This window comes from Phocoena sinus, chromosome 4, assembly GCF_008692025.1.
Source record: "Phocoena sinus isolate mPhoSin1 chromosome 4, mPhoSin1.pri, whole genome shotgun sequence".
In the NCBI taxonomy this organism is placed as follows: domain Eukaryota; kingdom Metazoa; phylum Chordata; class Mammalia; order Artiodactyla; family Phocoenidae; genus Phocoena; species Phocoena sinus.
The window spans coordinates 46,094,121-46,121,620 of NC_045766.1; the positions used below are offsets into that span (position 1 = coordinate 46,094,121).

General features: G+C 37.0%; 1 protein-coding gene across 1 annotated transcript; it reads left to right on the plus strand.

The window, feature by feature from the left end:
* The first annotated feature begins 920 nt into the window (after positions 1-920).
* On the plus strand, positions 921-25,648 carry LOC116753598. Its single transcript, XM_032631497.1, has 7 exons — positions 921-946; positions 8,561-8,705; positions 12,193-12,286; positions 17,631-17,746; positions 20,197-20,339; positions 23,540-23,737; positions 25,603-25,648. Exons 1-7 carry the CDS (start codon positions 921-923, stop codon positions 25,646-25,648), a joined length of 768 nt encoding a protein of 255 aa, XP_032487388.1.
* Positions 25,649-27,500: the final 1,852 nt, after the last annotated feature.

Consider the following 27,500-nt stretch of genomic DNA (forward strand, 5'->3'; position numbering starts at 1 on the left):
TTGGGGGAAAGGAGGCATGCAAGTAACAGGTTTAGAGAACTTTTGTTTTATCAGCTCCTGAAGTTAAAAATTCACAGCGCTATCTATACACATAGCAGGCACTCTGAGCAGACTTCTTGGACCAGTAAACAAGACAGACAGACAAAATAAGACAGACAAAAGGAAATATCTATTAGTTAATATCCATGAATTATTAGTTAATATTAGTTTGTATCTATACACATAGCAGGCACTCTGAGCAGACTTCTTGGACCAGTAAACAAATATACAATATAATATAATATTCTCTCCCTTTTCTGTGACAGGTTGTAAAAATTTGCTTTGAAACGAAAATCTGCTATTTCTTTCCTTGTGCCGAACAAGGCAGAACTCCGTACCTTCAATTCAAAGGTGTTTTATTTAAGCAAGGTTCAAGCTGGAATTAGATAGCTTCCCTTTTGCCTCTTCTGCTTGTTCTGAAACTACAGGAGAGAAGCACGAAACCAAATACTGAGGGATACATTGCACTAGTACCACTTCAACTAAACTCAAGCCAGATGCAAACAATTCAAGAAACAATGGTGCTGAAGACAGCATACTTTTCAGGGATGCTAGGGCCATTTGTTCCCTCTGCTATAATTTATGTTCCTATAGTCAAGGTTCAGTTCTACCACAGTTTAGGCAACTCACTGGAAAAAATGATCACCGTTAGCTGCTCCAGGAGCACAGGAATTCCTTAGATGAGCACTGAGAGATTGGTAACAATACCTCCTAAAGGGCCAGGTTGCTAGGTAACAGGTTGTTTCCTTGGTCACAGTGAATACATGGAAGACCCCCAAAGGAGGCTGCAGATTCTTGGTGGACGGCTCTCATAGCCCCTCCTGGGAGGAGGATGAAAAATGTCTTCAGAAAAATAGCCTTCTGAAGGCCAGAGGAACTTTATGCACCAGCAAGACATGTCTGAAAGGTAAGCAAATGAAATGCTAAAAAGTAGCCTCAGTCATTCCTTAAGAGAAAACAAAAAAACAAACATAGGTAGTATTCCTGGATTAAATTTCATTTAAAAATGTAAAATCATGCAACCTGTGTTACTGATGATGGCTGCTTGGAGAAAGAAGCCACCGTCTCCTCTATAGCAGGCAACAGGCTACAAATGCAATTCAGGTGATCAATACTGTAACAGAGAGAGCTGGACCTCTGTCTAGTAGTGGTACATTTATAGCTACACAGGGCTCTTTAAGAGAACGAGTGTGAATTTCAGGGGGAAAAACAGATAAGACAGACAAAAGGAAATATCTATTAGTTAACATCCATGAATTATTAGTTAATATTAGTTTGTACCTATTAATTATATTTAAATGAAATTACTAGCACAAAACAGGACTTTTACTAGATCAATAAAGCCACAAATGAGATTAAATAAGAGGGCCAAAACCCAATCCTTTTTTCCTCACTCCTAAACGTTAGAGCTGTTACATAAATATTTCTCAAAGCATGCTGATAATTAGACAATATACAATTAGGGGGGTTGCAAATTTCTTGAATTTTTTTGTCCTTCTATTAGTGTTGAAGTTGGCTCTCATCTTTAATAAAAGTGAGATTTGCACCTTCAATTTTCAGGATGAAATACACTGTGGTTTCATGAGTGTATGAAACGTATTTATAGCTCCCTAAATTTACTGTTTATAGTTAAGATAGGAATGATGCTTAGGAAGAGGTTCAGAAGCTGAAGCAGTTCTATTACAGAAGTTTTGTTTTTGTTAGCAAACTGTGTACATCTCAAGCAGTGTCCAGATGTTATGTTGATTTTAATGTTAAAAACTGTGTCAAAATTAGAATTGGGCATGTGAAACAATAGTTTTTAAATGGGCAGAAGTTCTGTGAACAATTATAAACTTTATTTTTCCTACTTGCTAACACCCTTGAATACACTATACCAAGAGAAAGTTTACTTGTGAGCTCTGTGAAAAAGTGATCTTTATGATCAGTATTATTATTTTTAAACTAGTAAGTTTTATAAAATTATTTTAGAGACAGTGTAAAAAGTAATGCCCAGGCTACAACTTAAACTTTAACCTTCAACTTTTGAAGGAGGAAGGAAGGAAGGAAGGAAGGAAGGAAGGAAGGAAGAAAGGAAGGAAGAAAGGAAGGAAAGAAGGAAAGGAAGGGAAAGGAAAGGAAAGGAAAGGAAAGGGGGAGGGAGGGAGGGAAGGAAGGAAGGAGGGAGGTAGGAAAGAAAAAGGAAAAAAAAAAGAAAAGAAGTTTTCTTAGTGCCAGTATTTGTTCAATCACATTTCTGCACATGATGAAATGAATCTTAGTCATACTACTTTCCTAACATACTGTCACTTTCATTTGGAATTTTATTATAGTTTTTGTCTCCGTTCACAAGATCTACCTAATCACATGTTGTCCTTTAGTGTCTATATTCTTCTCCTTTGTAGTGTTGTATGTGGTTGAATTTTCAAAATTATAACAACATAGGGAGTAGTAAAACATTCTTTTTTTTAATGTTTGAATTTTATTTTATTGTTTTTTTATACAGCAGTTATTATCAGTCATCCATTTTATACACATCAGTGTATACATGTCAATCCCAATCTCCCAGTTCATCACACCACCACCACTATCCCCCTGCAGCTTTCCCCCCTTGGTGTCCGTATGTTTGTTCTCTACATCTGTGTCTCAATTTCTGCCCTGCAAACTGGTTCATCTGTACCATTTTTCTAGGCTCCACATATATGCACTAACATACGGTATTTGTTTTTCTCTTTCTGACTTGCTTCACTCTGACAGTCTCTAGATCCATCCACGTCTCTACAAATGACCCAATTTCGTTCCTTTTTATGGCTGAGTAATAGTCCATTGTATATATGTACCACATCTTCTTTATCCATTCGTCTGTCGATGGGCATTTAGGTTGCTTCCATGACCTGGCTATTGTAAATAGTGCTGCAATGAACATTGGGGTGCATGTGTCTTTTTGAATTATGGTTTTCTCTGGGTATATGCCCAGTAGTGGGATTGCTGGGTCATATGGTAATTCAGTTTTTAGTTTTTTAAGGAAACTCCATACTGTTCTCCATAGTGGCTGTATCAATTTACATTCCCACCAACAGTGCAAGAGGGATCCCTTTGCTCCACACCCTCTCCAGCATTTGCTGTTTGCAGATTTTCTGATGATGCCCATTCTAACTGGTGTGAGGTGATACCTCATTGTAGTTTTGATTTGCATTTCTCTAATAATTAGTGATGTTGAGCAGCTTTTCATGTGCCTCTTGGCCATCTGTATGTCTTCTTTGGAGAAATGTCTATTTTTGGATTGGGCTGTTTGTTTTTTTTAATATTGAGCTGCATGAGCTGTTTATATATTTTGGAGATTAATCCTTTGTCCATTGATTCGTTTGCAAATATTTTCTCCTATTTTGAGGGTTGTCTTTTCATCTTGTTTACGGTTTCCTTTGCTGTGCAAAAGCTTTGAAGTTTCATTAGGTCCCATTTGCTTATTTTTGTTTTTATTTCCATTACTCTAGGAGGTGGATCAAAAAAGATCTTGCTGTGATATCTGTCAAAGAGTGTTCTTCCTATGTTTTCCTCTAAGAGTTTTATAGTGTCTGGTCTTACATTTAGGTCTCTAATCCGTTTTGAGTTTATTTTTGTGTTTGGCGTTAGGGAGTGTTCTAATTTCATTCTTTTACATGTAGCTGTCCAGTTTTCCCAGCAACAATTATTGAAGAGACTGTCTTTTCTCCATTGTATATCTTTGCCTCCTTTGTCATAGATTAGTTGACCATAGGTGCGTGGGTTTATCTCTGGGTTTTCTATCTTGTTCCATTTATCTATGTTTCTATAGTAAAACATTCTTAAGTATTGGGAATCTTCTAAATAACAGCTATATATGTGGTTACAATAAAGTTCTAAAAATTTCTAAATATAATTTTGTTAATGGAACATAGAGGTATCTCAGTCTATCTTCATTGTCTTTGGTATTTTAATATAACTTCTTATTTCTATAAATATCAGTGAACCCACTAATAGGTACTGAAGTTTACAAGCTTTCCCTCTAGAGAAGTTTGATATATGTTTGTTCTTTTACTTTTGTTGTACCTTAATGTGGGGACCTATTTGTGTTTATAAGAATGCACATAGGGTTGGAACAACAGGGAAAAGCAAAATTCATAAGAATACAAGGTCGCATAAGATTAAAACCTGACCCACTCAGATAGAAATAGAGAAATGACAATTTTAGTTGTATATTTTTCAAAATTACAGGTAGTTGTGCTATGTTTTTAGAATCAACAATCTAAATAATTTCAGATATATCTGTTACAATCCTGGGCCTTGGATACTAAAATTTGAGGGATGTCTGTAAAACACACAGTTTTTTAGAACAGTTCATTGCTATATGATTATTTACTCAATTTATGGGTTTAGTTCTGGGAAATTAATTTAGAGCCATCCCAAATTTGAACATAATAACTTGGTATACCAAATTTGCCATTCCAGAAACTAACACATTATGATACCAAATTACTTCTTGATTTCATGAAACTTCCTTTCCCAGTACTTTATATTATCTCATCACCATCTCTAGCATGCAGATAGTAAAATCATTACCCGTTTTACAAATGAATACATTTAAATATAGACATAGAGAGGACAGGGATTCTGGATTTTAAAAGATAAGAAGAATGGTGAAAGAAATCAAAGAGGCTGGATTGATATCTCCTTTCACCCAAATTTAATGCTCTAGAGTCCACGGTAATTTTCCTCTAGCCAGTAACCTAAGAAGTGCCTGAGTTTAGCAAGATTCCACTAGATTTGAGAACCTAGCTCAATATTTTGGGAGGAGAAAGAGCATTTGAGGATTTGGGGAGTGTCCTTTGCTAACTGAAAAATACGATTGAGCTTTTTCTTCCTTTCGAAATACAAAGCTCTCATGATGCAGCACTGAATGTAAATGGAACATTTAGAAATGGAATCACAAGCAATGCAACTTAGACAATGCTGGGTGTCTGTAAGGTGCCCTCTGGCCTTCTGGTTGGTGTGTGTCCAATATAGCCTCCGTCACCTCAAGAGCTCGGCTTCACCTCAGAAACTAGGCCATCTCATCTGCCACTTTCTCCTTCACTCTCCTTACAAAGCTACATAATCACCAACTTGACATGTGAATTAAACAGATAGCACCCTGTTGCAGCCGACAATTTATGAGGCTTATAAATTCCTGATTGTAAAGGACATTGCAATCTTCCAATGAAAGGGGCTCATGAATTAATACATTATATTATTATTGTTTTTCATCCTGCAGTATCAGCTCACCCGATTCCTTCTTGTTGGCCATTCTACACTTTTTAAAACCAAGAATAGACGGCCAATTCAGATAATACCACCTAATTTAAAGACACTATAAGTTACTCCTGACAAATGTACAGTTTTAGCCATGGCACCTCCTCTGTGGCAGCTTTATACTACAGCATTAATAAAATTAATTTCTCTTTCATAAGGATTTAGAGTTGTAATTTATGATAACTGTTTGTTCACTGCAGGCAGAAAGATTAAAAATGAGTAAACCAATATACCAACTAAACTGCAAGTCTAGCTTTATTTTCTTTTGGGGAGGGGCAATAGGAGAGGTTTTTAAAAACAGCTTGATGTTATCTGGAATGGTGTTCTCAGAGGTTCTACTACTAAAGGCTTACCTCAGGAAACAGTCAGTGCTAAGATTTACATGTTCTATTAACTAGTAAATTATTTATCTGTAGTTAAGTGGAGCAATCAGAATAAGAAAGATCAATATTAATGATTTTCCTTACTAACAACTGCACTCTAATAAATGATACAGATTTACAGTTATTTAAAGAATTACAGTAGCTTATCTGAATCTTATTTGAACCCTAGTAATTAAGAACACTTGGTCATTTACTTGTGTGACTTGGGCAAGTTATGCCACCTCTCTGGGCCTCAATCTCCTCATCTCTAAAATCAAAATAATAATGTTACCCACTTTGTTTGGTGACTGTAATGATTAAATGAGTTAATCTATGTAAAGTTCTTAGTACAATGCCTAGCACACAGCAAGTGCTCAAGAAATGTTAACTGTAAAATTATTATATTAGTAATAGTCGTCATCATGGCAATAATGTTGCAAAACAAAACAGAAAACCTTTTCACTCAGGCAGAGTCCACATCGTCTTCTGAATATTAAAGGTAAGGAACCACCAGAGGTGCTAAGTGACCTGAGGTCACAGCAGTAGCTGTTTGTAGATTCCTAAGACTCACAGGTCTTGCAGTTTTGACATCAGTGATGTGTGCATTAAAGCAGATGGAGTAGAAGTTTGAGGGTGATCTACCTTTTCTCTTTTTTAAACTAAAGGATCAGAAATTATATTTCTTTGCTGATATTTCTCCCCAAAAAGCAGACCAAAGAGAACTTCCGTATGGAATTTAAGATAGAAGTAACGGAACAAAGAAGATTTTCAGAATGTCCCAAAGGTTTTACTGCAAGATTCCAGAATACTGCCCTTCACCACTGCCCTCTGGTGTGGCGCCCAGGAAGCGTATATGAATGTGAGAGAAGGAATCCAGCCTTTGGGACCCACAAAAAGATATCACACTGAAAGAGAGTCAGACTAGTCATCTACTGGTTAGAATCTTCTCAGATCATCTGTCCTTAGCTGAAACTCTACACCAATTCAATTCATTCCATTCTGGCAGGAAAAAAAAAAAGAGAGAAGAAGAAATAGTGGGGATGTTATTTGCATATGTACTTGTGTTACTGAAGTTTTAATTACCTTCTATTATTCATAAATGTCTAGTAGTAGTCAGGGTAATGGCGCAAGTACTAAGTTAAACTCTCAAATCTACTAATGTAAACTAAGATGATGAGATAATTTTCAGTTACCTGTAAACGTGATTTTACCTTGAAGCTGTTGGGCTTGGTCTTGTACCACTACACAAGAAAAGTGTACTGAAAACCCAATCAGCCGGATCTCTCTCATCAGATATTTTGGTTATGTGAACTTATTTTTCCCCCTGTTCTCTGCTTTAAGCAAAATAAGACCATTTCTCACACTTACAAGTCAGCCTCTCATCACTGTGTAACCACCACTGAAGTTTAGAATCACAGAACACCAGTCACTGAAGAAAGATTCAGTCACGTTCATTACCCTTATTTTCCTGATTTCATTTTGGCAGAAAATGGCTAGCATAGTTTCATAAAGACAAGCGAACCCAAAAAAGTCAGTTCAACTTTTATCCTCTGTTCATCCCCCTGAAATACTGTTCCATTTTGCCCCATTTTTTTCTCCCTGATTGTTGGTCAAAACTCTGGTCATAGATAGTAGGATTTACCTGCCTCAGGAATAATAAATTTTGCACAATGTAATGTTGTTCTTCTAATGTTTGTTAATTTGTTGCTATGGTAAGACATTCCTTGGTAATGTCAAGAAACAGTATCCAAATTATTAAAGAATTGCTCAAGTGTAAAAGAACTGAAAGGCATATATTTTCTGACTTTTTCACATAATTGAGACCAAGTCTTTGATTTGTTATTTAGTAGCAGATGGAGGAATAATTTTCTCCTTGATAATAGGACACAGTTTTATTTTCTTAATGGCACAGTAGTGCTATTTTTTGAAATGATGTAATGGCTATGCTCTTCTACTATAGCACATCAGTTAATGAATGAAAAATGAAAAACATTTTTACATTGTACTTCATGAAGGCAACTTCAATATACAAGAAGTGTCAGTTTCTTGTAAGTAAAATTGCTGTAGAGCTACATAATAACTGTGTCATAAATATAGAATGCTGTCTCTTAAGATTCTTGGAGTCTGAAAAATGATCCCCAAAGAGTAAAAAGAGGTCAGAAATAGATACAATTTTTAGTTTTACTTAACATGAAAAAGCATATTTAGATATTTTTTAATTGGCTTAAAATACTAGATAGCACCAATGACAGAAAGAGAAACATATAACCATTGCTAAGGAGAAAGGGAAAAATGCAAGAATAACAGTGAATAATAAATATAGGAGAGCGAAAAAGACATTTTATATCCCAGTGGCATAACAACGGGAATACAGAGAGAACTGGACTGTTGTTAAGTGAAATGTTTGAGTATTATTTCAAAGTGAGTAAAATTGATTAAAGAACTTGAATTTTTAATATGTTTGCCACCAATTTCAGGGAAATTTCAGGGAAAATGGAAGGTCCAGATCAATGGAAAAACCAGTATGGAGTTTAAGGCTTGTTTGTGCCAAATCTGCAATGATAGCTCTACTAGGAATGATATTCCAAAATTGGGGCTGACTTTCTCGTTCATATCCCATAAGCATGTATTCACGTGTACCATTAGATTTACTTTTTCTAAGATCTGCAATCTATGTAGAAACCCTTACCTTGGGAGAGAATTTGTCTTAAATGACTGTTAGCCATAAAAAAATGTGTGTAGGACTATGACAGAATTCCTAGGGTATTATTTATCTCTCCTCTAATTGGAAAAGTTGGTGTTTATAATTTGTTATTGTTGTTTTATACAAAGATATTCACATTTAAAGACTTTAAGCATTTTCTTTCATTCAGCTCTTCAGGTCAAAACACAAGCAGTCAGGAGATTCATCCATCTAATTCATCCTACACCTCCGATCTGAGTGAGTCATACAATGGCTCGGCTCTCTTGAGGAACAGAACTTTTTATTCACGTTCGGATTCTGGAATATCATCCCTGGTAAATATTTTTGATTAGCCCTTTACCTAATGATAAGTTTAAAAATGTGTTTTACCTTGGATTTCACACTTTTTAATAAGTGTATAATTATAATACACTTTTAATAAGTGTATAAACTTTATACACTTATTAGATAAGTATTTTAATAAGTGTATAAACTTTTAATAAGTGTATTACACCTATCCTTGTAATTGGGGGGAAAATAAAAGATTGGTACTCTCAGTCCCAACTCAAAGAGGCAAGGGAAATAATCTGAGGTAGAGGAAGGAAGACAAAAGAGACCAAGATGAGTAGAAAAGATAAATGACCAGAGAAACAAAAATGGCGTCCCTTCCTTTCCCCCACTGAGTTTAAATTCTGTCCCTAGTCTAAGATTTATCTCCTTTCTTTCTGGAATGTCCTTTGGCCAAATTTTCTCCTCGTAAACTCACCACTTCTAAGACTTCTCTCTAACACATCTAAGTGGAATCAACTAGGCCTTTTCTCTTTTCCTTCTTTCAAAATTGTTCCACTCATCCCACTGGATCAAAATGAGTTATTTATATGTCTGCCTCCCAAATTACAGAAAATGAGTTTTTCAAGCACAAATGCCATAGTTTATTTAACTTCGTATCCTCAGTGTCTGACAGAGTGCCTGACACATAGCAAGGGTACAATATATATTTGTGAATAAATGAATGGATTGAAATTCAAAATATTCAAAAATATTTATTGAACAAATGGATTAATCAATTGGTCCATCAGAATTAAAAAAGAAAAAAGAACAGGGTAAGACACAAATATTCACTATTCCTTTAAGAAGAAACAACGGTCACAGAACTGCAACACACTGACAGCCTTACATAGATATAAACAAAGAAATGCAAAGGCTCATTTTTCTACAATGTCAGAAATCCCAAAATCAACCTCATAACTCCTTTCAAAAACAGACAGGGACTGGTGGTGCAGTGGTTAAGAATCCGCCTGCCAATGCAGGGGACACGGGTTCGAGCTCTGGTCCGGGAAGATCCCACATGCCTTGGAGCAACTAAGCCCGTGCACCACAACTACTGAGCCTGCATGCCACAACTACTGAAGCCCGTGTGCCTAGAGCCCGTGCTCCACAACAAGAGAAGCCACCACAATGAGAAGCCCACGCACTGCAACGAAGAGTAGCCCCGGCTTGCCGCAACTAGAGAAAAGCCCGAGCACAGCAATGAAGACCCAATGCAGCCAAAAATAAATAAATAAAATAAATAAATTTTAAAAATGGAGGAGGCAGTATTTGCAATGAATAGTAAAGGATGGATGCAATTTTAAAAATAAGATGAAAGAGTTTAAAAAAAAGACACGTTTTTGTATAAAATTAGATGTCAATTGAAAAATGGAAACTTTATTCTTAAATACAGCTTTAGCTTAGATTCTTTCTCAGCAAGAGTCTCATGAAATAGCACCGAAAGGTAAATAGGGTGTGGCAACTACAGGAAATTTAACTTCTAAGAAATTTTTATTCTATGATAGGAGCAAGCAAAAAATTCCAAAAGCACATAACAGGTTGGGAAAGAAGCTTCCATAAACATGTAAACTGAACAACCAAGAATGGGCCAGAGACTACATTTTTCAATAATCTGAAATGTATTTGTGCTTCTTGTTTTTTTATTTTATTTATTATTATTATTATTTTTTTTTATGTGGTACGCGGGCCTCTCACTGTTGTGGCCTCTCCCGTTGCGGAGCACAGGCTCTGCACGCGCAGGCTCAGCAGCCATGGCTCACCGGCCCAGCCGCTCTGCGGCACTTGGGATCTTCCCGGACCGGGGCACGAACCCGTGTCCCCTGCATCGGCAGGCGGACTCTCAATCACTGCACCACCAGGGAAGCCCTAATTAACTTTTTTTTTTTTTTTTTTTTTTTTTTTTTTTTGGTATGTGGGCCTCTCACTGTTGTGGCCTCTCCCGTTGTGGAGCACAGGCTCCAGACGCGCAGGCTCAACAGCCATGGCTCACGGGCCCAGCCGCTCCGCGGCACGTGGGATCCTCCCGGACCGGGGCACGAACCCCCATCCCCTTCAGCGGCAGGCGGACTCTCAACCACTGCGCCACCAGGGAAGCCCCCTTAATTAACTTTTTAATGTTGCTCTTAATGAGGGAGAGAGCTTTTGTTATTTTTAAAATGAAGATATTGAAATATTTATGGAACAACTGAGGTCATTCAGTGATGAAGTAAAAGATCAAAGCTAATTGATTATTAAAAAGCCACCTCTTCCCAATTTATTTTGAGGCAGCTTTTCCCAAATTCTGCTTTACAGGATGCACTAGTCCCATGTGCTGCTCTCAGAATAAAAGGTTCTATGGTTTAAAAGTCCAGGGAAACACTTTGTAGTACAGACTCACAATATATGCTAAGATACTAAAGGCTCAGAGAAGTCCTGTGGTAAGAGAAATGCTTAGTTCGGTGTAATCCAGAGCCTCATAAGCTTATTTAATGGTGGAAATGTTTTTCATGTTAGTATCAGTCAAACAAATGTGCAGCTCAAGCAAAGCATAAACTATGCAAAATGCTGCTCTGTGAAACGAATGCAGTTGTTCCGAATATTGTAATGACATTTCTTCAAATCAAATATTCCGGTTTCATTTATATATGTGCATAACACTGGCTAACAGAAGAATGAATCTATGGCGTATGTATTTAACATAATATTCCGTTCTGAGTAATATGCCTTTTTGTTTGTGTTAACCTTGAAACTATCATAAGCTATGTAAAATACAGGAATTTTGATTGATTACAACCTCAGTAATAGTAAACAACATAAAATTGCCCTAGATGTGATCTTGGCACATATTCTGGTCAGTAATATACTGTCCAGAAAAGGAAGATGACCAGACCTGAAATATTTCATTCAATACTGGCTACACATTTCAAGAGCAATGTCAATAAAATGGAACTCTTCCCAAGGAGAACCATGTTTTCCCTGGATATTTAATAATTTGTAAACCATGATCTGTGAGTAATAACTAAATGACAAAGAAGATGACAACTATTACCAAACACTTAAAATAGTAGTCACATGTGGAGGGATTCTTCTGTGTAGCCTCAAAAGGCAGAACTTGTACAACTGGACTAACTTAGAGGGATTACTTGGGGTCCATATAATGAAGAGCCATTAACAATTACAACTCTTCTAAAATGGAATGAGATTCTTTATGAGCTATTCAATAAATATTAAAGGACAGTTTATCAGAGGTGGTGTAAAATGGGTTCATGAATGGGTAATATATTTATTTCTGCTGTCATTTGTCATCAAACATAAATCAGTTGCAGGTGTTGGAGATGCAAAGTTGAATAATACATAATTTAGATTGGACTAAGATAACGTTTATGAGCACACCGTTAGGTAATTGGAGTTAATGTGGCTGAATGTTTGGGATGGGTTCGCATTACTTGCACCCATAAAAGTAAGTGAACTATATATCGCCAGATGATATTTCTCTTCTCTCTTATTTTAAAGCTTCCATCAGATTCTTTTAAGTACCTTACTTGGCACAAGGTAGAACAAAATGACATCCAAGGAAGTCAACTGCGTTGCCCAAGAGTAAGAGAAGGTAAAGGAACAGAAGTGTGTGGTCTTTGCGTACATGCTCCTAGTGGATGTTTTTTGAGGATCACAAGACATTACTTGGGGATTAAAAACCTGCATTACTTGCAGGTAGAAAAATTTCCCATTTCAAGACCATAGAGTTGTTAATATAGTGAAGCCACCTTTAAAAGTATATTCTTATAGCTGATTATATAAATAATAAATGTTCAGTATTAAATATTGGAAAATAGAGAAAGAAGAACCTGTAATTCAATCATCCAGAAATAGTCACTGTGACTTTTATTTCCAGTTAGTCTTTTTTTGTATTTCTTTATTTTACATAAATACTTTATGTAAAGTATTTCTTTACAAAATTATGTGAACAATTGTGTTTCTTGAGTTTCTTCACTTTATACTGTGAGCCTTTCTTTCCGCCATGTTATTAAACATTACCCCAAACAAGTTTTTTAAAAGTTGCAGATCTTTCCATCATAAGGATATTATTAACTTTACTTAACCAATGATCTTTGTTGGAATTTTATGGTCATGAATAACACTGTCACTTCAGTGGACGCCTTTAAGCTGATTAATCCTACATCGGTTTTTTAAAAAGCGTAAAAAATAATCTAAATAAACCAGGTAGTCTCATTAGTATGTTCACTAAGCATTTTAAATTTGGTAAAATAACCAATGTTTTACTATTCCTTTTTCATCCTATCAGATTTTACAAGTGTACTGGTGTGACAGTATGAAGAATTTTTTGTCTGCAGCCCCAATATACATAACGTTTGATTTCTATAAGTAGCTTCAATAGATAAGTTGTGTAAGGGCAGAGAGTGTGCATTTCTCTTGTCTCTTTTGCATCCCCCATAAGCTGATGAAATAATATTAGACATAATTCCTGCTGCAGTGAGTATTTATGCTTTACAAAACATCAAGAATCTTGGCTACCTTATATCTGTATTTGCAAACTTGCAGATACATTGTCTATCGTACAATTGTAATATTGATTTAAGAAAAGTTGCTTTAGATATACTCATCTGCCCATTTCCCCACTCCATTGCATTACTTTACCCACCAATGTCTTTCTTCTTTCACTCAAACTCAATTGACAAAGAGTGATTAAAATAATATCATTTTCTTTCTTATGTTTTAACTCTGCCATATCTATTTGCAGCTAAGCACTGGCTTATATAAGAAAACATTATTTTATATTATAATGATTTATATTATATTAATTTATTTTATAATAATAAAATATTATTAGATAGTACTATTAGAGGTAAATTAGAACCTCCGTTTGGAGAACTTAGAATATTTTTCAAAGAGCAAGAAATTATGGGGAATTAGTGACATGTACACACTTCTATTTTTAAAATAGATAACAAGGGCCTACTGTAAAATATTTTTTTAAATGAATAAATAAATAAGTAATAAAAAAGAAATTATGGGGAATTAGGAAGGAAGGAGACCAGAGGCCGTGGAGGCCATGTGTGTCACAGGCATAGAGTTCATCAGCAAAAGAAAGAGAAAGGGTTACATCAGAGGCTAACGAAGGCAGGGTTTAATTGGCTCTTAAACTTCAGTGTACGGACAAATTACCTGGAAGTGTGTGGTAAACACAGATTCCCAGGCAGCATGCCCAAATAATCTGATATAGTTAGTCTGGAGCGGGGCCCTGGAATCTGCATTTGTTAAAATTATCACAGGCAATTCTGTTGCAGATGATCTGAGGGCCATGCTATGGGAAACACTGGTTTAGGGGGCTTGGGGAGAGTCAGGAAAGGAAGAAATTTGAATAGGAAGTGAAAACTTGAGAAAGTAAGGGTGTTGGCATTTATGTGCGCGCGCATGCACGTGCATGTGTGTGTGTGTGTGTGTGTGTGTGTGTGTGTGTGAGGGGAGTGGTTGATAATTGTGCAAGCACGACGAGGCTTTGGAGCACAGGTGAAGAGCTGAGGTTTAGAGAGAACTGTAGAACTGAAGAAACTGGAAGAGATGACAGAAGAATAAAATCTAGGTGTAAACTGAAAATGAGCACGTGTAAAGAGTCCTGTGGTCTCCCTCCTTCCCTGATTTAAGCAGCCAAGTCATGCCCTGAGGTCGTCACTCAGCAAACCGAGCCTTCGTGATGACCATGCTGGCCATTTATGCAGAGGCTATCATTGCTCTGCAGAGATAAGGCACATTTTCCTTCTACAAATCATTAACAACACCCATTCTCTCGCAAGTGGTAAAAAGAATGGAGCATGATCTAGGGGATGGGAAACAGTGGAAAATCCCATCACCTCAAACCGTGAAGAAAATAGATGTCCTTTGTTTGTTGCCCTAAATTTTGTTGAAGTGTTTGGTTTTTTTGCTTTGTTTTTTGGGGTTTTTTTTGTGAGATGGAGAACAAGTGCATTTCAGAAGCATTCTGATAAGAATGACCCTCTTTCTAGATTAGATCCTGAAACACCCATAAGACTACTTCAGTTGATCTCAGTTGCTCAAACTGTACATCCAGGAAGAGTCCCTAAGAAAAGAAAGGTTAGCTGGTGTGTGATAAACAGCAATTTCCCAAGGCTTTGACTACCAGATAGAGACAGACTTAACTCCTCCCAGTTAAACGAAGCAAAAGAGCAAACTGTTGGCAGAATTCTTTTAGAGAATAGATTCTTTCTGTTTGAAAAGCTCCCAGCAAGTTAATTCAGTCACTGCTGTTAGGAGTTACTAATCCAGGGAGGGGACAAAGAACAAGCTCAGAGATGGCAGGTGAAAGCCAACATCCCTGGGCTGTCAGATATTCCAGACTTCAGTTCTCAGCTGCTAAGATATATCTTCAATTATCAACCAGGTCTGAGTTTAAAAAAAAGAATCCCATTTAATAGAACTCCTCACAGTGGAAGAGACCTTTGGCTTCCGACTTCAAAGAAATCTTTGGAAGCTGCTTTAGAAAGAAATAATTGAAAGAACAGAAGATCGATAGAACTCGAACAAACAATACAGGGCAGAGTTTAATAACTCTGGGGCATCTATTGCACGAAGAAAGTCACCAAATTTGGGCAGGGGGTATTCAAGACAATAAATCCTGAGGTCTCCCCAGTCAATTAGGTGATGGTTCCAGTTTTTCCAGTTCTACAACTTTTAACTCCAATCATCCTAATCAATGAACAAGACCATTTCCTAGCACAAGGATATTTTATTTGTAAAGTGATTGGGATACTACCACCTTCAGGGGTAAGTGATTCCCTGGGTGGCAACATTACAGTTTGTTATGAGAGAAATGTCTAAAAGGACAGGTTAGATTCTTGGCTTCCACCTGTGCCTGATGAAAAAACTGATGTTTTTGTCAATAATGGAATATTGGACTGTTGCTCTTATCGCCTTCCATAAATCCTTCACAAACGGACTCATTGTCCCATCACAGTCCAGATGAACTTGCCACAAAAGCAAAGTTTGTTCCTGATACCTTCAATATCTTTTCTATGCTCCTTTCACCTTTGAAATTAGGGGAATCATGAATTCCAGAAAAATGGAGTTGGGGGGAAAGGGGTACAAATGGTGCCAGGTCTGACTCAAGAAATACAATATATTAGAGTTGGAAGGGAATTGAAATCATTTAGTTTAGGATTGCTGTCAGGGGCTTGGTTGGCATCAGAGCCGAATGAAGTTTGCCTGGGGTAGCATGATAAGAGTGTAGGGGTCTATGGCAATAAGAAGCCTATGTTGGTGTAAAAGTATTAGAAATCAGTATTTTTTATAAAACATTATCAACTTCAAACATAATTTCTCACCAAATTCAGCCCTTGATGGGCCCTTGATGCTAGTCTTCCCCATATTTTTGCAAACTTGGAAAACCGAGGCTCAGAAAATTAAAATTAATCATCTGGAGTCACACAAGTGCCTGCTACTTAATTCCAGACTGGAAACAAGATATCCTTTCCCTAACCCTGGAAGTTATGTGCAAACCCGATTTGGAACACAATACGGTTGGAAAATAGTAGGAAATGAGTTTGGAAATGGAGATTGGGATAAGATTGTAGAAAACCTTGCTTGATGAACTAGGCTTTTTCATCTTTATTTGGTAAGCAATAAGAAATCTGAAATGTTTTGAATATGTCAGTCCTGTGGTAAAAGCTGTGTTTTACGAGAGCTGGGTGGCAATTTGTGTCATTTATGTTGAAGGAGAGAAGATTGCAAACCAGGAGATCCAAGAGAAAGTAGTTACGGTTCAGGTAGGAAGGTATGAGGGTCTGGACATTGAAAGGGAAGGGATAGGTTCTCAAGGGGAAAACTGGTAGGACTAGGTGGCTAATTGCATTGAGAGACAAAAGACAAAGAAAGTCAGGAGTGATTTCATAATCCCTAAAGAGAAAATTACATGAAAATTAAAACCATTATACTGATGATTTTTCTCACTTGCCTGGGCTAGAAGTAATTTATGTAAGATTAAAAGTTAACTCTACATGTTGGCTTTTCCGAACAGTTAATAGAGGTCATTCCTCCCCTTTAATCACTCTAGAAAATCATCAAGTTATCTCTGAACCTCAAAATATTTGCCCAGAATTAAAGAGTCTAATAAAGAATACAGATATTATATATTTTAGCTAGGACATTTTTCCTAGCAATGTGCTAAATTGCATTTAAAAAGAAATCTATAGGTGAGAATTTAAGCTAAAGGTGACATTTGATCCTCTGTGGAAACCTAGACCATAGATAGCAAACTTGTGAACAATTTAAATTAAAATAATCTGCAACCCTATTTTTTTTCTGATAACTGTATTCACCCTACTGTAAACTTAAAAAAAGTAAAACAGATGGAAAAGAATAAACTTGCTGATTTGTTTGCTATTTCCTCTCTCTTGTATAACTCATCCTGTGATGGGAGGGCCTAGGAAGTCAGCCCATCAGAAATGCCACAAGGCTTCCTGCAGCAGGAAGAGAAACAAAGGAACTGGGTGGCTTAAATATTTAACAATCATCTCGTGATTAATTTACTCTTGTCATACCTGCACATCTGATTTAGTGTCCTCAAATCAGAGGTTTCACTTTGTTTTGTTTGGAAGACATGAGAGGAAAGTTATTCAGCAAATTTCAGGAAAAATGATTTTCAAAAATTAGAAAGTGTACAAAGTGATCAAGTCCTGGCATCTTTTCTGTCCCCATCTCTTCCCCAACCCAGTTAAGGCAGGCAAGCAAGAGTGTGTTAAGTCGCATAAGTACATTTTGTTACTGCTCACACTATGTGGGCCTAAGAGTCCAATCCTGTCTCCCTCAGTCCAAATATCTAGTGGAAGTTTAAAACAACCGGCCAAGTATCCAGTGAGGCTGTCAATCCTGTCTTCCTAAACCTACTTCCAAGATCTTACCTTGTGATTTCTGCTCAGGACCCTCTGCGGAAGAGTTGTTCTTCAGACAGGAGTGTACCTTGCCTCCACGGAAAAGAGTCCTTGAAAAAAACAAATGGGAAACATGGCTGCAAGAAAACTGGGAGGACTGCAGGGTGAGAACATAAAAACAGAAGAAAAAAAAGCCTATTTCCCTCATTGATTAAATTACGACACTTTTTTTTTTTAAGGGTATTTGCCAGTATAAACATCAAAACTTTAAGCACATCTTTAGAACTTTCTCTGAAAATAGTGGTGTTTGGGCTCTCCATCTCTTTTTCCATCCCTTCTCTTCATCAAGATTTGCTACTTATTTTCTAATCTTTATTTTATCTTGATATTGCTGAACTTTGGAAAAAGTTTAAAAGAATTGAGAATGAAATTGGGTTTTTTTGATAATAAAAAAGTCAAATATTGAACAATAATCCTTATGAGAGAATTTATGATGCAATCTTGAATCCTTTGGACAATGCAGTAAGCCAAAATTTTTGAAGATTCAGGGCAGCCAGTTGGGTCTGAACAGAGCTATCCTGGAACAAATCAAACTTTCACCAGTGAAGGATATGAGCTGTGGTTTCTTGGTGCTGAAAATGACTCCGCTGGCTGAGCCACTGGCATTGAAACAGTCCCTGTAGTTAGCCCGACCACTACCAATCTATGGGGCTGCCATCACTCAAGCTTCTAATTCCAATTGGAGCAAGTCATGTTTAAGCAGAGGACTGAAGATTTAACTGGGAAGACTAAGCCACTGGTAGCAATAAAAGAATAAATCAACTTCTTTATAGCAGAGTAAGATGTCAATATTTTTTCTTCGAAGTGATCAAATTGTACGTGAGGATTTTAGGAAATCTTCCCCAAATGAGACTTACTGGGATCTCCTGTTGCCTTTTTTGTTTTACAGATTGATCTTGTATGTTGTAGGATTATAGAATTAGGGCGTGGGAAGGAGCTTCAGGGAGGGTCTGGTCCCAACTCCTTCCTTTCGAAAAGGAAAGGAAAGTTTAGAAAGAGAAATGATTTGCCCAAGGTCACACAGCTAATTAGCAGAAGACAGGAAAATAGAATATTGTTTCCCAGTACAGTGTTTTCTTTCTAAAATTAATTTTAATTATTCTTATATAATGGATGGATACATTCTACTCTTTAAAAATTTAAACAATGCTCCTATTTATTTATTTGAAAAATTTAAACAATACACTTAAAACTTTGACCTCTACTCCTAGGATTCTTTTTAGAGGTAATCATTCCAGTGTATACATGCATTCGTTCTTTATAGCTGTCATTTAAACCATGGATATATTGTAAAGGCCAATGGAACCTTGCTAATAAACTATCATAGAAAGTTTAACTGGCCTTTAGATAACTATACTGTCAGAGAATGGCTAAATAAACTTTAAACTATCACAGAAAACCTTACTGGGAAATAGTGGTCAAAAAATTCTATTTGAGAAGGTGATATTTAATGTAGAAATGATAAATATAATATCTTAGTATTTCTTTGGTTTTATTTTAAATTAAGACCTTTTATATTTTGGGAAAATAAAATTTAAAGTAACAAATTTTATAATGTTTAATGTCTAAAAATATCAAGACCGTATCTTTTTAGATAGATATCGATATTTCCCTAAAATAGTAAATTATTTTGCTTCAAATTTTTAAAAAAAAGTCATTTTATGCAATAATTTCTATTCACAGAAATTGATGGTAAAACTTTGGAAACAAAAAGTTAAGTTGACTTTTAGCAATAGAGTTTACAAGAGCAATGCTACCACTGAGAGTGGTTTTAATTTCCTTGGGATCAAAGTTGGGGCTTCCCTGGTGGCGCAGCGGTTGAGAGTCTGCCTGCTGATGTGGGGGGCGCGGGTTCGTGCCCCAGTCCGGGAGGATCCCGCGTGCCGCGGAGCGGCTGGGCCTGTGAGCCGTGGCCGCGGAGCCTGCGCGTCTGGAGCCTGTGCTCTGTGGCGGGAGAGGCCACAGCGGTGAGAGGCTCGTGTAAAAAGAGATCAAAGTTGACTGATGTTAAAAGTAAAAATAAAATACCCACTATCTCTGAAATATGCCAAGTCATCCTTATGTATGTATCCCAGGTTATTTTTAAATAAATTCATATTTTCCATCTTTTGAATGATGGTATCTTACTCTGAAATGTATATAAATGTGATTTCTGAGTATTTCCAAGGAGGCTAAAGATAACTAATCATTTAAAGCCAAACAGAACTTTACCTCCTCTACTTTTTACCCCTAGAAGTAATTTACCCCTAGAAGTTTTACCCCTAGAAGTTTCAGAATCTGTTTGAGGGTCTTTCCCTCTCTCCCTGATACACCCCCCCCCCCCCACCAACCTTGTGTGTAATTCTAATCAGGATCCAGTCAGGATCTTCACCTTCCCTCCCTACCTTGAGAAGCTCTGCAATAATTTTGTGTTTGGATGTGTGAATGTTTTAGAAGACCAAAAAACAAAATAGTAAAAACTGCTGGTTTAAATATGCAACACATATTAATTTAATAACTATTTTTTAAAGTTGATAAAGCACTTGCTTTTTCTTTTTATTTGTTTTTCCTTCAGAAGTTGAACCTTTCATTTCAGGATTTGGGGGACCCTTATCAAGTTGCAAATTTTAACAGGATTCTTAGAAGACTAATTCGAGTTGAAACCCTCTGGTTAGTGGATAATTCACTGGTGGATTTAAGTGCCGCAAGATTGCCAAGGTATCTGCTCCCTAGCATGTCCAATTACTAAGTTAAAGTGAAGTCTTTGCTCTATGGGTGCGTGACCATTGTCTGTTCATACTGTGGCCCCTCTCACGTGGTCAGGTCTTAGTGAGAGTGCTAAGCGATGCCTGGGCAAGGCAAAAAGGGAAATTTATAAATCAAAATGTCACACTTTAGAGGGAAAAATCTATTCTTTTTCAAATTAATACTGTTATTATCAATTATTAAGGGAGTAATTTGTAATCATAGAACATACTGGCAGAAAAGCCTGCTGTGTTCCTTGCATTGTCAACTGGAAATACAATTACATTATATATACATTATCATTCTAAGTTAGTGATTTTTTGTCATATTGTCTGAACACTTGTGGGGAAAGACTCTACAGGTAGTTGACAAGAGTCTTGGCTTCAGGGTCACATTCTAATGGAGGGGTAGGGGTTGCCAATCAGAACAGTGACAAAAACAAACTAAAAATTTTTAAATTTATATGGCCTCCTTGATATTCCAAGGACCCTAAGCTACTGAAGTTAAAAGATAATCTGTCTCTTTGCTCAGGATTGCTTGAGAACTCTGTGGAGAGCTGCCCTTTGCTTCACCAGGCAGATGGGTAGCTGGAGTGAGCTCTGGTAGCCATCAGAGGGGCAGACAGAGGTTCTCAGAAGAGAATTAGGAGATGAAGGAAATCAAGCAGCCACAAGAAGGAAGGGTAAATCCCAGAGCAGGTTAAGATACACTGAGGTAGGGCAACAAAAAGAGATCATCAGGGGTGGGATAGGGAGGGTGGGAGGGAGACGCAAGAGGGAGGGGATATGGGGATATACGTATACATATAGCTGATTCACTTTGCTATACAGCAGAAACTAACACAGCAATGTAAAGCAATTATACTCCAATAAAGATGTTTAAAAAAAAACCAAACAGATCATCATAGTTGCACGGGAGAGGGAAACAGTCAGGCAGACAGAGGAAGTGTCAGAATATGCAATGGTCCCTGGGTATCTTCGGTCATATTCAAAGCCCCTTCCCAACTTTAGACAGACTTGGATAGCATTTGATTTTACTTATGTTCTTTTCAAATGACAAATTTAAAAACACCTGAATAAAAAATTTCAGAGGAATCTTAACATCACTGCCACCTTAACTTATTCAGTTACTTGATGTTAATTTGTTCAGTTTTTTTTCCCCCAGACTCTCTTCTAGGGATAAAATAGTGATGCATTAGTTATATTTTTCTAATACACATTTAAATAAACAGACAACAACGACGAATTTTAACAGTAACATAGCCTACTTTGGAAACACTGAACTAGAAGACCATTAATTTGGAGTATGTGAACTTGACTTGATCCAGATCAGTAAACTTCCAAATCTTTGCTATCATATAAAAAAGAAGAGAGAGAGAGAAACTCCAGTGACTGAAGAAAAGACTTGACTGAGTTTTAGTATTCTCTAGATGTATTCTTTTGGCCTTTCTTTCTTTAGAAATAGGATGTGTCATATAAAATTATATAATTGCAATTCAAACTTTACAACTGTCAAATCAGTGTATCAAGAGAAAAGAAAATTGATGCATGTATATTCATAGCCTCCTTCCCTTCTGCCCCAGGTGAAAAACCACACTTGGTTTGCCACTCGTCTCCCCTAACATTATCCGACTAAGGATCTGTGGTAGGGTGAATCTGAGAGGCTGAGAAAGTGGCAGGGTATACACTGAAAATGAGAGAATGACTAGCAGATGAGAAAACAACAGATTTCAAGGAGGACAGAGAGACAGGATCTGCTTGGGCTGGGTTTTCAATTAGAAATTGCAATAGTACTAACGTGCATCTAAAGATTATGTATAGGGACTTCCCTGGTGGCACAGTGGTTAAGAATCTGCCTGCCGATGCAGGGGACATGGGTTTGAGCCCTGGTCCAGGAAGATCCCACATATCGTGGAGCAACTAAGCCCGTGTGCCACAAACACTGAGCCTGTGCTCTAGTACCCGTGAGCAACAACTACTGAGCCTGCATGCCACAACTACTGAAGCCTGCGTGCCTAGAGCCCGTGCTCCGCAACAAGAGAAGCCACCGCAATGAGAAGCCCGCGCACTGCAATGAAGAGTAGCCCCCGCTCGCCGCAACTAGAGAAAGCCCGCATGCAGCAACGAAGACCCAACGCAGCCAAAAATAAAAATAAATAAAAAATAAATTTATAAAAAAATAAATAAAGATTATGTATAACCTAGGAAAGAGTGGAAACCTAAAGTTATCAAAGATATGATTAAAAGACTGTAAAGTATCCATATGGAGAGGGAATGGAAGAAAACAAGAAAAATGACAATAATGGATGTGAAAAATTACAATGAAATCTGGGTGGGTTCAAACTGAATTTGTGTTTTTCATGCTGCTTTGTGGCTGTCCTTTCTCTGTTTAGCACCATATTTACCATTAGCAATAATTATTTACTAAATGTCTTTGGGGGGTATGAGGTTCATAAATAAGTACCCTGTCTCAGGGAATTAAACCTCAGCTTATAAAGGAACTTTTCCTTTAGGTAAGGTGTCAGTGATAGATTTGGAATTATTGTCTCTACTTGCATGGTTTTATACAATTACAGTTTTAAGGCAAAAATATGAAGAAGCATTATCTGTCAGGAAAATGTATTCAACCTAAATGCCTAACGCACATTTCTTTTCCTAAGGATAGCTTTTAGTTTTCTCTGGTATAAAAAGGCCTTTTTTTTTCTGATTTAAAATGCTATTTCTCAATATAGAATTTAACTACAGAAAAGTAGAAAGAAAGGAAAATAATTAGAATCTCACTACTTAGGGGCAATACTCTTCAGAAGTTATTATGTTTCTTTGGGTGAACTTTTATATTGCTGAGATTACATGCTGCTCTTCACTCTTGCATTCAGGACTTATTGAGAATCCACCATGGACCAAATACAATGCCAGGTACTGAGTGTATACATTGGGGAAAAAAACAGATTCCTGCCCTACACAAGCTTACAGTCTTATATATCCTGCTTATTTTCTCTTAATATTTTAATATACATATTTCTCTTTTCTTCCCAACCACATCTGTAGAAAATATCACTGTCACACCTTTGAGGGGCTATGGTCTAGGTGAGGCATGCTGGTGTTTTGCAAGATTTAGTAGTTTACCATCCTCTTTAGGAGACAAATGACAAGATGTTTATATTTTGTATCCAGCTGCAGAGTTTTAAATATGAACAAAAACCATCTCACATCTTTCAAACAATTGCCAAAGATACCCCAGATACAGCATTTATCCTTGGCTGAAAACCATATTGAGACTCTGGCTGGGCTCTCCAGTTTGCGGTGCACGCCATTGGAATCCCTTACGCTCAAGAGGAACCCTTGTGAGTTTCACCAAAACTACCGGAAACGGTGAGGCCCCAAATGCCTTGTCACCTTTTGTACTTCATTGAATATTATACTTTTAACAGCTGTTCCCCTCTTGATTAAATTTGCTCAGCAAGTATTTATCTTATTTACTATGTGTTGAACTCTTCATGCTTCTAATCTCACCTAAAGAACTTTGAACTGATTTGTGTGTGTGAGTTTAATCTTTAATACACTCTTCTCTCAGTTAATTTATGACTGCTGTACAAACTTTAGGCTCCTCCTGTAATGTGACTTTACATACACTAAGATGTTTCCTTTTAGACTTTCAAATCCTATGCATTTTCTCTCATAATGTTTAATAGATACTATATCTTTTTAAAAATTTCTAAATATAGGTTCCTATCAAGGTCCATATGACCATCTTATAAATTGTTTATTCTCTGGCTTTGTTTTCATCCCTTTGGGCCACAAGGGCACCGTTAATTAAGTGAATACAGAAAAGTAATTGATTTGATCTACTCTCGTGGTAGAAAGAGCTGGAAAACCTGCCAAGAATAAACCATTTTTATTTCTTTGTCACTACTGGGAACATTCTTCATGATAATAATGGAATCTAAACAACCTTGGAGTGTGCACCAAGTAATATGGTAATATTTATCTCCAGCTAATTCCCAGCACCACTATTAGTGTACTTACAGGAATTAAAAGGGTGAAAACAAGCCACTGAATTCTAGAACCTATATTTGCCCCCAGATGACCACAAGTCATCTCATCTCTCAGTGTGAATCTGTCATACAGAGCCTTAGGTCACCTCTAGACTCCATTTCCAGTCTATGATTATAGTGCTTCCTCCACATCCAATTTCAACAAAAGACAGTTCTCATTACCTTCCTTTCTCACACTGCCATTTTCCCAAGACAGCAACTGTATTCCAGAGGCCTGTATCATATTAGACTCCTCAACCCATGATGAACAATGAAAATGGTCAAAGTAAAAATTCTCATCTCTGTTGGTACTACATAAACCTCATTACTGCCGTTGTCTTCCCTCTGATGTAGTCTGAAAGCAAAATTTCATATTCTGTGACAATAAATTCTCAAATTGCTTTTACATAAGTGAAAACTAGCAGCACAGTTGCTTTAATATTGAACTAATATTTAACCATAATAATGTTTTGAAGTCTAAAATTCTATTTCCCACAGTCAGAGGAGATTTAGCTGGACTTTTCAACATTATTCATAAAAAAGCACACTTCTAGTCATAGAGATAATTTATTAGTATTATATTTCAGTTTGGTTAATTTATATGTGGGATTTTAGAAAACACCTTGGTCCCAACTCAGTCACTTGCCTCCCTTCAAAGAATTCCTTGTAACAGTAATGTTAGATTAATTATCTGAAATCTGATATGCCCTGAGGTCTTACTATAAATCTGTCTTCAGAATTCATGATGTGGTATAGAATTATGTGAGAATGAGGGATATAATGAGGTTGTCCATTTTCCTAGTATTCACTCTATTGGATTGAGTCCAAAGTGGATATATACTGACACTCATGCTATAAAAAGCCAGGTTGTATTGACTGAGGTAGTGCAGGGTTGCTTTAAACAGAAAGACGTGGTCATTTTAAAGTATGAGGGAAGGATTTAAGTATCCACTCCTGCTAAGGAACTAAGCTGAAGTCCCAAGTTCATCCAAATTTGGGTTTAGTTATCCAAAATTCCACAAGAGGATTATAACAGCATTCATTTTGTCACTGTCATTCATTTTGTCATTTTGTCTCTGTCGAGGATTTAGGCCAAACTTTCAATGGCCCTTTACATCACGATCAGAATTATTTAAGTACAAGCTTTTCTTGATCACTGACACCTAGAATTGTGACTGTCTTTCCCTTCCTCCTTTGTTTCAGATCCTCCAATAAGAAGACAGCACAGTTCAAAAGAGAAAGGACTTAACGATAGAGCTAATAGTATAAGTCCCAGTAGGTAGAGGGCAGTCCACTTTCTGGGACACCCACAGGCAAACTCTTCTACCATTCTTCAGAAGTCAGTGTTATCTTAGTTCACCATAGTTTGACTCTTTTAAAAGAAAGTGACTAGGAGTTCCCGCCAGCTAAGTCTGAACGTTGGAGCCAGAAGACTTAGCTTTTAATCTTTGCTCAGTCACCTACAGGCTTTATGATCTTGGATAAGTTACTTAAAATGGGGGATAAAAACTAACTTGACAGAATTGTTGTGAGGATGAGATAATGTGCAGAAAGCATTTAGAGCTAAGAAAGTCATGCAGCCAATGGGAGCATTCGAGGAGGTTGGCACCATCATTAGTTGACTCAGCACATCACCTGAGAGGTTTCAGCATCTTTCAGCCTGGGCCAATGCCAGAGCCACGCATTTCCTCTGGCCTGAGCCCCCAGAACTCCCCAACCAGGAAAGCTGTCCACTTGAAAGAAAATGCTGCTTTGTAACACTGCTAGGCATACAACTACTGTTTAACTGGGTTGACATGAAAGACTGCTTCCTGAACCTGGAAGTGACTGTCTAAATTGGAAATGTGAGCTTCAGAAATGCTCTCTGTCGGGGCTTCCCTGGTGGCGCAGTGGTTGAGAGTCTGCCTGCCGATGCAGAGGACACGGGTTTGTGCCCTGGTTCGGGAGGATCCCACATGCCGCGGAGCGGCTGGGCCCGTGAGCTATGGCCACTGAACCTGTGCGTCCGGAGCCTGTGCTCCGCAACAGGAGAGGCCACAACAGTGAGAGGCCTGCGTACCGCAAAAAAAAAAAAATGCTCTCTGTCAAGGCAAAATCACTCAGCACAAAATTATTTCCCACGCCTTCTTATAACTCTCAGCCAGAATTCTTCCTTAACTATTACTAAACAACTTGGACTTGCTTTACTCTAAAAAAGAAGCCAAAAAACTTTTAACTTCATAATGTGTACATATATTGTGACCTCATTCTTTCTCTTATGGTTAGTTGGCTAAATCCACTCATTGATTTTTTTTTTTCTTTATAGGACTTTGTAAAAACTGGAATGACATTCTTTTATAAAAACAGACTATGCAGTTCCACTCCTCTGCTCAATACTTAGAATCTGCTGAACTATCTAGTAGCTCACTGAGAGGGCAAGCTATGGGAGGGTCATCACCTCAGTGAACGTGAATAGTACTTTACTGTAACCTCATTGCAGAGACAAGGAAAACAGAATAAAGTGATAGCCACTCATCTTTCTTGTAACAATAGACAAAGTCTACTCATTTATAAAGAGAGTAAGTGAAATACAATGCTTTTGTTCAGTATAGTTACTTTTATTTTTTCTTTAACTTTTGCTTTAGAGTGTTCTCCTGTTTGCCAAACTTAAAAATGCTGGATGGGATCCTGAAGCTACCACAAGACACTTCACCACCAGAAACCAATATTTTTTCCAAAGTATGTATTGTGTCCTAATGCTGTCTGTAGAGAAAGAAAGCAATCACTATTGTCTTTAAAAATTAATAAACAAGAAATGCATGACTAAATATTGCAACATATATATATACATTATGTATCTATGTATATTGATTTCCTTTAAACCAATTATCTCATTTTTTTAATTCTATAACTTATCAATCAATAAATTTTGAGCACACACATTTTAAATGATTTATTTTATTTTATTAGTTAATTTAGTATTTAATAATTTTTATGTAGAAATTATATACATAAAATACTATATAAATATATAATATATATTTTAAAATATAAAATTAGAGATTTTTAAATGATGGGATAAAAATTTAACATGAATAAGGGCTCTAAGATTTTCCCACGCT